This window comes from Enhydra lutris, unplaced genomic scaffold (assembly GCF_002288905.1).
Source record: "Enhydra lutris kenyoni isolate GAN:26980312 unplaced genomic scaffold, ASM228890v2 scaffoldscaffold27, whole genome shotgun sequence".
Lineage (NCBI taxonomy): Eukaryota > Metazoa > Chordata > Mammalia > Carnivora > Mustelidae > Enhydra > Enhydra lutris.
The window spans coordinates 9,694,982-9,708,017 of NW_019154111.1; the positions used below are offsets into that span (position 1 = coordinate 9,694,982).

At 43.3% G+C, this 13,036-nt stretch overlaps 1 protein-coding gene across 1 annotated transcript in view; it reads right to left on the minus strand.

Moving 5' to 3' along the window:
• The window catches only part of LOC111151981 (exocyst complex component 4), a 722,606-nt gene that overhangs the window by 693,868 nt on the left and 15,702 nt on the right, over positions 1-13,036 (minus strand). Inside the window, exon 2 of the mRNA XM_022510235.1 lies at positions 4,254-4,443. Coding sequence (XP_022365943.1) covers positions 4,254-4,443 — 190 coding nt within the window. The remainder of the gene's footprint in view (positions 1-4,253; positions 4,444-13,036) is intronic.

The following is a 13,036-nucleotide window of genomic DNA, read 5'->3' on the forward strand; positions in this document are numbered from 1 at the left end:
CCTGGGATCATGACCTGAGCTAAAGGCAGAGGCTTTAACCCACTGAGCCACCCAGGTACCCCAAGTTTGTGGCTTTTATATGAAAGTATACCTTGAGGGGTGCCTGGGTGGCTCAGTGGGTTAAAGCCTCTGCCTTCAGCTCAGGTCATGATTCCAGGGTCCTGGGATAGAGCCCTGTCGGGCTCTCTGCTCAGCAGGGAGCCTGCTTCCTCCCCCACCCCACCCCCTGCCTGCCTCTCTGCCTACTTGTTTGTGATCTCTGTCAAATAAATAAACAAAATCTTTAAAAACAAAAAAAAAAAAGCCAAAACTTATTTTAATTGTTAAGTAATGAATGTGGCACTACTCAATGATTAAACCCTCAACAACTTTGAATAATCACATACAGTTATTTCTAACTATAGGCAAGAGAAATGAGTTAAGAGCTTGATCTAGTACCAACTTGGGGCAGCTGAAACTGAGGTGAAATGTAAAGTGTGCACATTCACCATAGAGACATTTTCCCTTCACCAGCTCCTGGGATGAACATGAGACAGATACTTAGTGTCTTTAAAGAAATCTGATGTCCTCTCATCCACACCCTACAGCGCAGAGCAAACATTCCAATTCAAAGACCAGCAAGTATCACCTGTGCCACCCAAGTCCCCAGCTTGTACCCATTCATATCCATCTATTTTGATGCTGCTGCTGTAACCGTCATTATTAGGAGACCGGCAGAACCCACGGACTCTAGGTTTTCTAGTGCAGTAACATGTCATTCTGACTGGTATCAATACGTATTCAACAGTAATAGGATAGCCTAAGGATTCTGATTATCCACATTACTTGACCTGCTCAGTCATACATGCTCTTTTATTTACATGTATTTTTTTTAATCTAGAAAAAAAATTCCCAGTAGACTTGACTCTCTAGGAAAAGAGTCAACTCTTATCATCTCATTATCCTCAAGGATTTAGATTCTACTAATATACATCCACAGATGAAACTATTATCAGGGAAATGTCAACAGTTCTGTGTTCTCGAGCTCTAAAAGCATGAATATGAACATCTTCACCTGCTGTGGCCCCCACTGAAATCTACTCAGTGTGTTAGGTACAGTAATTTTAAATTTAAATATAAATTTTAAAATTTATAAATTGTATCATGCCATTCTTGCGTTCAAAGGTTTATTGCAATGGATTCCCACCACATTCAAGAGTTATGAACCAAGTCCTTACAGTCACCAAAACCCCCAGTGACCTGACCCACCACACTGCGCCTCATTCACCAGCTCTGTCTCTCAAGCCACTTTCCCCTTTCCTTCCCCTATCCCATTTTGCTCCAGCCCCACTGGCCTCCTCGCTGCTTCCCCCAAATTCCAATCATGTTCTTGCTTCAGGACCTTTCTGCACCTGCCAATCCTTCTTCCTAAGGTGCTTCCCTTGACTCTCCCTCACTTCCTTCAGGTGTTGGCTCAAACGTCCCCTCAGTCAAGCCTTCCCTGACCAATCCATTTAAACAGCAACTCACAATTCTCCCTTCCTTGCTTTTGGCTTTGAAAGCACGGCACTTCTTACCATCTGTTATAGCACACTGTACTAATGTACAGTGGGTTTCCCTTGACTAGAATGGAAACCAGAACGTAAACTCCACAGGCCAGGAATTTGTTTTATTCACTTCTATACCCAGAGCCTCGGTCAATGCTCAGCACAAAACAGACACTTCACACAGAGACTCAATCCACATGGTTAAACATCACCTACTTTGTTTTTCTGTTCCCGCCCACAGCACGTCAGTTCCGTGAAGACAGGGAAAGGTGTTCTCCGTGGGGATAACCCCAGCAGTGAAAACAGAGCCAGACACACGGCTAGCGCTCCACAGATATTTGCTGAATGAATCCTCATTACATTCGTTTGGCAGAGAGCAGAGAGAAAATTTCAACTCACATCTGCACATGCTCACTACCTTACTGGATATAAAATAACATAGCACCATCATAATTTAGTCATCCCCACTTTTATTTTAAAAATATGCATGATTATTTATAGGTGTGTAAATATATACACCTATATTTTGTACATAATCCAAAGTGCAATTAAAAACCAAAAATGACAGGAAAAGATGAATAAGAACACATCAGTGTTTCCTTGGTGATAAGAAATGGACTTTCACAGCACAAAACTGTCAAATTATACAATAAAAACAAATTCACATCCATTTTTCTTTTCTCACTTATCAATTATTAAAGGCTTTTTTGAAAAGAGCTTTAGCCCTTTCTCTTCCCAATACTGAGCTAATTCATAATAGAATTAGGTGACATTTACTTTGACAAGCATCTGATGTAATAAAGTTTTCTTTTTGTTTTCTTTTGCTCAAAATTCCAGTGTACTTAGAAATGAGGATGGTGAACAGGCTGTGGCTGCTAGAACAAATGTGAAATAATCAAGAGGAGACTCTTTCTCAATACGAGCCAAAACTCTCTGGGCAAAGAGGCTATTGACTCCAAGTGATAGGGAGTCAGGGCAGAAACCACTACAGGTTTCCCTTGACATGAGGACAAAGTCCATTCAGCCAAGCAGACGAATCAGAAAACAGAAATACCAAACCTTCAGCCTTACTGTGATTACGCAGGGCAAAGCCAGAAGGCCAGCACTAGACATTCATTTTCGGACTCCTCTCGAGCTCAGTATATTGGGTCAAAATGGACTACAGTTGACTTTAAACTGATCTATAGCTTTGCCTAGTTTCACAGATAAATCCACAGGATGAACTCACCATTTGTAAAGGCGAAGAATTAGAGTATCCCTTTTGAAAATGCCCAGCTAATTTTACAATGTAAAGAGGTCATCAAATTGCTTCAGAAAAGGTTAAGAGCTTGCTGATTCTCAAAATGGTCCTCTTAGAGGCTGAAACTCAAGTGTCAATAGCGTTTTTCTAAGAATAATTTAAGAAACTGCTTAGAAAACCTTCAGGTAAGGTCTAGAAGACACACAAGAGAACATGTGGGAAAGCGATACACACAGCTGTTACTGGGCAGGGACAGTCCAGCGAATTTGGAACCAATCAACAGCACTGGCGGCTCATTTCAAATGGTCTGTGCAGCCCCGTGGGCACAGAAGTGCTGCAGGGGTAGCTGCGGAGTGTGGAGGAGACCAAGCATGAAGCTCTGCATCTCACACCCCAACACCACATAAGAGGCAGCTAGGATGTCGGGGTTCCACAAGACAGCTCATTTTAAGAAGCGCGGTTACTGCCTAAAAGAGGTCTGAAAACCAGCAGCGAGGAGCTTAAGAGTTAGGGAGACCAGCGTTCATATCCTAAATCTGTTGAGCGAGGAACGGTCAAGAGTGGCAAGGAAGCAGTGCTAAGCGGCAGCGGTTACCATGGGTAGACTGCTACTAAAAGCAATTTAAGGAGTGATCCTCCAAACACACAGCCAGAGACCCCAGGACTATGATACGACGGTCACCGACGGCCGGTTCATCCCTTGGCCATATAAAAAAATACCCCTGAGGAACCCACTTTGTCCGTTAGGCAGTAACAACATGGCAGCCAGGAACCAGGAGCTTTTGAAGATCCCACGACCAAAGGCGGTGGGCAGGAAGAGAAAGGGGAAAGAAGTAGAAAGAGAGAGAGGAGGAAACAAACAATGAACAAGAAGTCGCTGCAAAATAGAGAAAAATGACAAAACAGAAATTACTGCATGCTTGTCATCACTAAGGAGGGGTATTCAAGAATTTCAGTATTCATAAATACATGTCTCCGTAATTCATAAGTTGGGGTTCCTTGTCACAATCATACCCGGAATGTCTCATCAGTGCACAGAAGTCACAACCAACTTCAAATGAGGGGACATACTCAAAGCCCAAATTTCAAAAAATGTTTCAAGGGCTACAGCAATACACGTACACAATGTGTGACAGAAGCCTATTAAATACACGGGATACACAGAAATGGGAGCCTCTAATAGTAAGAGGCCCTGGGTCTTCAAATAGCTCCCCTTTCATGTCCTCACGCGGAGGCCACCTTCCCCATGTCCTTTCACAACGCGACGAGAAACAGCAGCAGAAGCCAAGGATAAGACACAGCGAGGAGGCGATTCTAGGACGCCCTCAGTGCTCCTCTTCAGCCAGGCTTTCCAGACACGGCAAAACTCCCAGAAACTGTCATTATGAGTCCCTCCTCAGGCCAGTCACCGCTATCTCAGCGCCTCCACACACTACGACCCCTGGCCTAACGGAGGGCAACAATCCCAAGAGGACAAGGAGGCCCACCTGCTTAATTTTGTTTCGGGAGTTGGTGATGCGCTCCGTGATGCTCTGGTACGTGCGGATGGCTGTGGTCAATTCCGTGTAGTGCTGCACAATCAACTCGTCCAGGTCCCGGTCACACTTCTCATAGGCCTCCTCAAGGCGCCCCTTCTCATTCTCTCGGTCTTCCACATCGTCGCTGGTAGACAGAGTCCTGGTGAAGACAGAGGCTGTATCAAGCTCAATCAAATTTAAAAGCAAAAAAGGAAGAGAGAGGAGTTAATACATGAGCACATTCCCCTCACCAAGGGGGTAGGAAATGAAACAAGTTACTAAGAAAACACCGAAGCCACCTTCCTAGTACATTTCAGGAGCCCGTCTCAGTGTATTTGGTGGTTGCCTGTCCGAGCAGCCTTTCCCTCCACTCTTTCCTTGGCACACGAGTCTTAATCAGATGGTGGGCAGCAGGAACTCTGCAAGAGTCCAGGCAGGCTCTGATTTGCTTGTCTGAATCCCAGGAATTCCATTCACCATCTCAGGGCCAAGGCTGGCCAAGGAGACCTGAAGACTTCCAGGTGCAGTTTTCTTGCAAGATTAACCGGAAGTTGGATATTGGGTTGGTTTTTTTTTTTTTTTTCTGGACACTGGATATTATGAAATAAAGCTAAGATACTCAAATATTTCACCCACCTTACAACCATGGAAGGAAAGTCAAGAGAAATGCCAAACGACTACCATGATACCATGGAACCCCCAAAGCAGCCAACACCTACTGTTGCTTTCCTTCGGGACTTCTTGTTAGGGGGGATAACAGATGCCCATTAGTTTAAGTCGCCCTCAGTTGGTCTTTCATATAAAGCTAAAAGTGTACTAACTGATGAAATTACTTATACACTGAGGAACGGAGCATTCCAAATAGCTCATTTAAATGAGCTAAATTTGGTACGGAGCCCCCAGAGGCCTGAAAATAAGGTCACATCAATTTCTAAAATATGTTACAACAGCAATAACAGAAGCTATACTACAAGAAAATCCTGACTTTTACTATTCATCACAGCACTAACAAGACTGATATGAGTCAACAATAACCAGGGAACGAGATAGATACTTATTAAAAGTCTTTCAATAACGTAGTTTGATACATGGGCTACAGATCTTTGTTTTCTTTTATTATCTTTTTTGGACTTTTTCTTTTCTTTTCTTTTCTTTTTTTTTTTAGTGTTCTAATCAGTAACAAAGAAACCTTCTTCTCTTATCTGTTGGCTGCAGTAATTTAGAGTTTCATTAAATTCCCTCAGATTTGTCAGCTTATATACATTCAGCATCGCTTATTTTATCTTTAATTTAGGGAAGGGGTAGTTTAGGCTTTCGATGATAGATGCAATCAATTATAAGTCCATCATGAGAGCTGCTTTCAGAGATGGTCTATCTGTGAATCAATCACACAACTATTTCCAGATATTCACAAGCAAAATACTGTAGAACAGTTTTTCCCCCAACTGTCATTGAGAGCAAGAGATCTTAATTCATGAGCCACATCATATATAAAACTTCCTTCTCAATTTAGAGGGAGATTCCGCAGACCAGTCTTCGACATCAATCTAATCTCTAAAAAGAGTTTCATAAACGTGTTAGGGATGCCAAGAGACCAGTTCTAGCAGGAAATGGTGGAGAAGGGGGAGTGGGCAGGACAAGAAATATAATGAAAGAAAATGCAAAGCCTCTAAGGGTTGTGCAGTGCACTCCAGAAAGCAACACACCAGGAACCCCAAGACTTGAAGGAAGGCCTTTACCAGGCCAGATCCTGTGTCCCTCTCTGTCAATTGGTGATCCTATCAGACTACCTACCTCCAAGATTACTTTCAGGTAGAAAATACTGCACAAGTATTTGGCTAATAAAATATATCAGAGTGGAAAACCTCGGAGGAATATGGTTTCAAAGATGGAGCTACCAATATCACTTGCAATATTTAGGGAACAGGGAGCTAAGCGTGCCTTCCTATTGTTTCTATGATACATAACTTTGCTCTTTAAATCTGAAACCTTCCAGGCTGGTAATCTAAAGTAAAGCACAATCAGAAAATGCCTTCGATTTATCAGCTGTCCCCAAGGGAAGAGTTCCTAGGTATTTACCTCTGATTTCCCCTTCTAATAGCAAACAGCCACGGATTTGTCAGAGCTACACCAGATCAGTTTGCCATCTTTACAATGCTTTGATTTCCTCTCCACCGCCATTTGTGCAAGGAAACATGCCAAACATTTCACGTTGTTTACATTAACTAGGAGAATTACCATTAAAGAAAATGTCAGGCCCAGAGAGGACACCTTCTCGGGCATCAGCTGTCACTGTAACACATTACCACCGCATTAGGAGTTATTTATGAAATAGAAAGGGTTACTAAAATGAAGATTAGAAAGTAAATTGGGTCCATAGGGGGTTTTAGCTCCTGTTTTCATTTTTAGAGAAAATATTTGTATAAGGAAAGAGCCTATGCCAGGTTTGTGCCCCTTTAATTTCATCCTCTTAATGGAAACTGGGCTGAATGACAGTTTGCCTTTAGTTGGAAATAGAGAACAAAACCACCGAAGGTTTTTTTTTTTCCTTAATTAGAGAAAAGGAAGGCAACAAGGTTACTAATTACAATAATAGACACAAATATTTAGAGAGGCTTACCACAGCTTCCAGAAACCCCCAGGGCTACACACTGTACAGACTGTACGCTGAACCCTCCTCACAGCCCTTAGGAGTAGTCCTGTTTTCATCCTCCCTCTACAATTTGAATTCTGGCTCCACCACTTAGTACCTGTATGACCTTGGTCATGGCATCTCATTTTTTTTTAATTTTTTAAATTTCTTTTCAGTGTTCCAGAATTCATTGTTTATGCACCACACCCAGTGCTCCATGCAATACGTGCCCTCCTTAATACCCACCACCAGGCCCACCCAACCTCCCACCCCCGCCCCTCCAAAACCCTCAGATTGTTTTTCAGAGTCCACAGTCTCTCATGGTTCGTCTCTCCCTCCAATTTCCCCCAACTTCCTTCTCCTCTCCATCTCCCCATGTCCTCCGTGTTATTTCTTATGCTCCACAAATAAGCGAAATCTCGTTTTTTTAAAAGATTTTCTTTATTTATTTGAAAGAGACAGAGAGAGAAAGCACAAGCAGAGAGGGAGAAGCAGACTCGCCGATGGGCAGGGAGCCTGATACAGGGCTCGATCCCACGGCCCTGAGATCATGACCTGGGCCGAAGGCAGACACTTAACCGCCTGAGCCACCCAAGCACCCCCATCTCATTTTGCTCATCTACAAAATGCAGAGAATAAGAATATCTTCCTCATAGGGCCACTGGTGAGAATTAAAGGAGATCCAACAAAGCCTGGGAAATCATCAGCACTCAATGAATGGTGGTGGCAATTTCTGGTTCTCACTGTCACAGCAGTAGCAGTCAGGACAGCAAGGGTGATAGCTGTGTTCCACAATGTCATGCAAAGGACATTCTTTGGAGACAAAGATTCAAATTCTATCACCCCCAAAACGCTAGGTCATTTGGCACTAGGCATGAGATTGAACCTCTCTGACTCACCTTACTCCTCCCTGACATCAAGAATTGTAGAGAGTCTGACATTTTTATCCTACTCACAAGCTAACAAGTTAGCCTGCCAGAGCCTCATGGATGCTGCCAGAAGACACAAAACTCGTGGGTCAGAAACAAAGGACTCTGTTATAGCACAGCAGGCAGCCGGGGCACTGGCATATCTGCAGTAGCCCCCACCCCTACCCCAAGTCCCATGAGGGTTAGGCAACTAGACCCAACTTTATGCCCAGACACACTGTGAGTGACTAGAGTGACTGAATGTGGGAAAACTCTATCTTTTATACTGGACAGTACACCTGACCTGCCTGCCTGCTCTTGTACAGGGAGAGATCATCTCTCTCTTCCAAACATCCAAATACACAACCTTGGTGAGACTGTCTAAAACAAAGGGCTCTCAGCGCCTTGCTCAGAAGAACTTCAGAAACAGCACTCCCAAGGAGAATGGGCTCCCAGCAATAATGAACCATAATTCCCTGGGTTCCTTCAGAGACTGGGTGGTGTCAGGTGATAGTAGATGATATCCCCAACGCCTGTTTTGTTTTCTGCAAAATGAGACCAGAAGCGCAATGTCTCCCACAATAAATATTTGTACCATAAATGAATGATACAGCATAAAAGTAGACCAGAAGTCTAGGGCAAAAGTATTCATGTCTGCTACCAAAACGCAGCAAATTTCAATGTGGAATTATTTTACTTTAAGCCAGTCACTTCACCTCAACTGAGAGCAGGGTAGGAGAGAACACCTGTCATCTAAGTTCACCTCGCCAGCCAGGTCAGGAACCTCTCTCCAGCCTTCCAATAAGCCTCTGTGAGGTGGAAAACTCACTAGTTCGCAAAGCCATTCACTGCAGTTTTGAAAAGCTCTCCTTATTACAACAGCTCACCTTTCATTAAAATAAAATCAGCCTCTCTACAATTCTACCCATTGATCCAAGTTCCACCTTTTTTCGGTTATGTAAGTCTATTCCCTCTTCCACACAATTTCTCTTTAAGTGGTAAAAGGCTCTCGGTACTTCTTACTCAGATTAAACATCTCTAACTGCTTCAACATTTTCTCCCACAACATGGCTCCCACGTGCCCCACCATCCTTGTAGACTTCCCTTCCAAAACAGCTAATGCTCACACAGAACTTACTATATGCCCAACATTCATCTGAGTGGATTTAGGCATAATAATTCACTTATTCCTGACAACAACCCTAGAGGTAGGTACCATTACCAGCCCCCCTCCCCACCTTATTACAGATAGGAAACAGAGTTGTGTATTAGAGGCACAGAACTTTTAAGTAGCAGAGCCGGGCCTCAAACCTGAGCCATCTGACATTAAAAGCTTCCCCATCCTGTGTAGTACCAGTGAATACGACAAAATCCTAATATGGCCTGACCAGTCCAAACAGGAAGAGGTTTTTATATCCTATAATACAGGCACCGTATTTTTAATAATCAGGCCTAAAACTACATTTTGGCAACACCAAAAAATTATCCAAGGTCCCCTGGACAGTGAGTGCTGACGAGCCAGCTCTCACTCATCTACTTGGGAAATTTTCAAACTAAATACAGAAATGTACATCGATCCTTATGTCCTACATTTGAGAAAGGGAAGAGGAAAGTGAAGCAAAGGATATTAGGTAGTGGCCATAATGTGCCAGGGAATGCAGTGGTTATTTTGCACACATCGCTAAGATAATCCTCAGAAAGCCTGGTGAGATGAAATCAGAAGAACAGAGAGGGAAGGTAACCTTCACCCACACGCACAGCTAAGATAGGAACTGGACTTGACGCGAAGTATACCTAACTTCACAGCCCATGCCTTTTCCAGTATGCCCGTTGTGAACTCCTACTTCTTGTGCCTTCGGCTCCTGATCAAGCTACAGCTCACATGTGAAGAGAAGAGGAGATGGGCAGAGATGTAGACGATACTAAAAAACCTGCTAAGTGCTCCCAGAGTCTTGAGTCTGGACAAGAAGCATGAACTGAAGGACATGAGAACGGGAGAAACGATCTGAAGTTGCCACCCCAAGATGCTTTTATGTTACTGAATCACTTAGATTTTCTTCTCCATTCCTATCTCACAACCTTAAGATTTACAAACTATTAAGATTTACAAACTATTGCCAAGTTCACAGAGGAACATTAAAAGCATACACTAAACTCTAGTTAAGCCAGACACAGAGACATTTCTGGATCACGAAGAATTTTGCACAAAGACAGCTCAGGCATTTGGCATGATGAATTACATCTCTAGCCATGACTAATTAGTCCCCAGGAAGGAATTTATTTACCCAATGGGCTAAAATTAGGCCCATGGTGCACACATTAAGCTACTGTTCACAGCACCTAGTAGGAACACATGCTACATGGTTCTAGTGAATTCACAGCCAGCAGCTCCCAGCGAGCCTTCCACACAAGCATTAAACCTGAGATAAGTAACTGTAGATCTGAAACTGAATTTCTCACTTTCCTTTTTTTTTAACACCAGCTTCTGTATTTCAGTCTAGCCGGTCAAGTGTTCTGAAAGGAAAATAACTAGTCACCATCACGGACTCCTTCTACGGAGCAATTTTGCCTTCACTTTGGACTTAAAAGAGTAATGGGAGTCCAGACAGGGAGAAGGCACACAAAAGTCTATATTGCTCTTAAAAAAGACTAAAGGAAGATCAAATAAAAGAAAAAGCACACCTATGAGGATAAGGTTAGCCACCCCAAGGTGAGCCATCCCTCAAGAGAAACAATAACCTTCAGTCAAAGACAAAATGAGTGGATGCAGAGAAAACGCAAAGCAAGAACACTGCCAGTTTGGAATATATCCTACGTTTCCGACTCTTCTCATCATGTGTCAACCATGAGGTGCTGGCCACTTTCGAGCTCGTCGAGCAAGTCACTTAGCTTCTGTGTCTCTTTTCTCACCAAGCAGACAAGATAGTAAGAGTACCTGCCTCACCAAGTGGTTGTGATGGGCAACGTGTGTGAACGTGCTTGGTAAAACATCAAGGGCCATTGATGTGTGGGCTGACACGTTATTAGGAACCAAATAAATCATCAGTGCATCACAATATTGTTAGCCCAAAGCCTCCCCCATTCGAAAGTTCCTGAAGATATTTATTCACGAATTGAGGTCAGACCTTTTCTTTATATTCTTAACGGTGCCTGGCACATTCGAAGTGCTCGGGAGAAGCTAAACAATGAGCAGCAGCCGAATGCAGGCTCTGAAGAGGTCAGGGAGGGCAGTTCTCTGCCTTAAGAAACAATTGCTATTAAATTATCTCACAGAAAGAAAGGCCTGCGCCAAAATCTCTCAGAAAGGACAAATAATAGTTACAGCAACCCTACTGAGTTCATTTAGTCGTTCAGCCAATAGTTCCTAGACACCTAGGACGTGGCAGGCAGGTGCTAAGCAGCCCGCGAGGCAGCCAGGGATGGAAGCAATTCCTCCCCTCAGGAGGTTTACATCCTGGAGAAGCAGGTGACACGGGAGAAACACACGACACACGCAGGCCGGGAAGAAACGGCTATGGAAGAAACAGAGGCCGGGCAGAGGAGGGGGAGTGTACAAAACAAGGAGGCCAGAGGAAAACCTCTCAGATAAAGATGGCATTTGAAGAGAGCTTTCTAGAAAATGAGGGGGAGAGAGATGGCACTTTCTGGGGAAACAGATTCCAGAAAGAACAGGAGATGCACTAGCCCTGAGGCAGGGTACATTTGGCTTGTTCCAGGTACAAGGAACGGCAAGGAAGTCAGTATGGCTTCAGAGAAGCAAGAGAGGGGACAGGGATGGATCAGAGAAGAAGTTGGGAGCCAGATTAGGTACAGCTCTGCAGACTTTTCCTCTAAGTGTTCTTTGATGCCACCTGGGGCTTAGCACCCAGGCAAATAACAGCTTTCAGGGCGCCTGGCTGGCTCCATGGGAAGAGCACACAACTCTTGGCCTTGGGGTAGTGAGTTCGAACCCCACGTTGGGTGTAGAGAAATAAAAGAAAAATAAATAAAAACTTAAAAAAAAAAAAAAAAGAATGACAGCTTTCTTTTTTTAATTTTATTATGTTACTCACCACACAGTACATCATAAGTTTTTTTGGTTTTTTTTTTTTTAAAGATTTTATTTTTATTCATTTGACAGAGAGAGATTGAGATCACAAGTAGGCAGAGAGGCAGGCAGAGAGAGAGGGAGAAGCAGGCTCACCGCTGAGCAGAGAGCCCGATGCGGGGCTTGATCCCAGGACCCCGAGATCATGACCTGAGCTAAAGGCAGAGGCTTAACCCACTGAGCCACCCAGGCGCCCCCATCATTAGTTTTTGATGTAGTATTCCATGATTCATTGTTTGTGTATAAACACAGCTTTCAACCAGTATTTAATAATGAATACTGAATGCAAATATTCAACAATATTTCAAGTTTCATTTTACATCTATCCAACCTCTTTCTAAAAAAGACTGGAGACCATTTGTGCGAAAATGTAGGTAATACAAATGAGAACGTGGACCTAGTTAAGGAGACAGAGGACAAAACGATGCCGTACCAATGTGGAACTCAGGTATGCAGGGCATGGAGGCAGAAACAGTTGACGGGAAACGAGCCTTCAACCTGACCGTGAGGCTCTAGCCGTGCAAAATGGGAAATGTCGCCAGTTAAGTCATTCTCATGATCAGAAAGATGGATTCCAGTTCCTCTATTGAGGAAGCAAACTTTAAGCTACTCCTAAATTCTAAAAAAAAAAATCTTTCACTTAAAACAGTAAGGATGACAATATACAATATAGTGAACAAGGTCCTCAACCACCTTCTAAAAACAATAAATTTTATGTGGTCATTTCTTGTAAGTTCCTTCCAGAACAGAACATTAAAACACAACTCAGACCAAGAGATTGTGACTCTGAACATAGACCGAGCATGAAGCTTTTCCAATAATCCATTTTAATCTAAGAATGGAATTTGGGGAAAGGAGAGGATGAAATGGATCAAATCATGTTTCATTAATTTCCTCCTCTCAGCAAGCCCTTTCATAGTTCAGGCTGACCAGGCAGCAGTTCTTTGAAGAGCATCAACAGTACAAGTATTCGGTATTAGAGGATTAGCAGGGACTGTTAAATATCATAAGCCAGAAAAGCATGTAGGAAGGTTGCCAACTAATTGCAAAAAATTAACGACCTGTCCAGGGCTCTAGCCTGAGCCTCGAGATCACCTATAGGTAATGACAGACCGTCCCTGTGGAA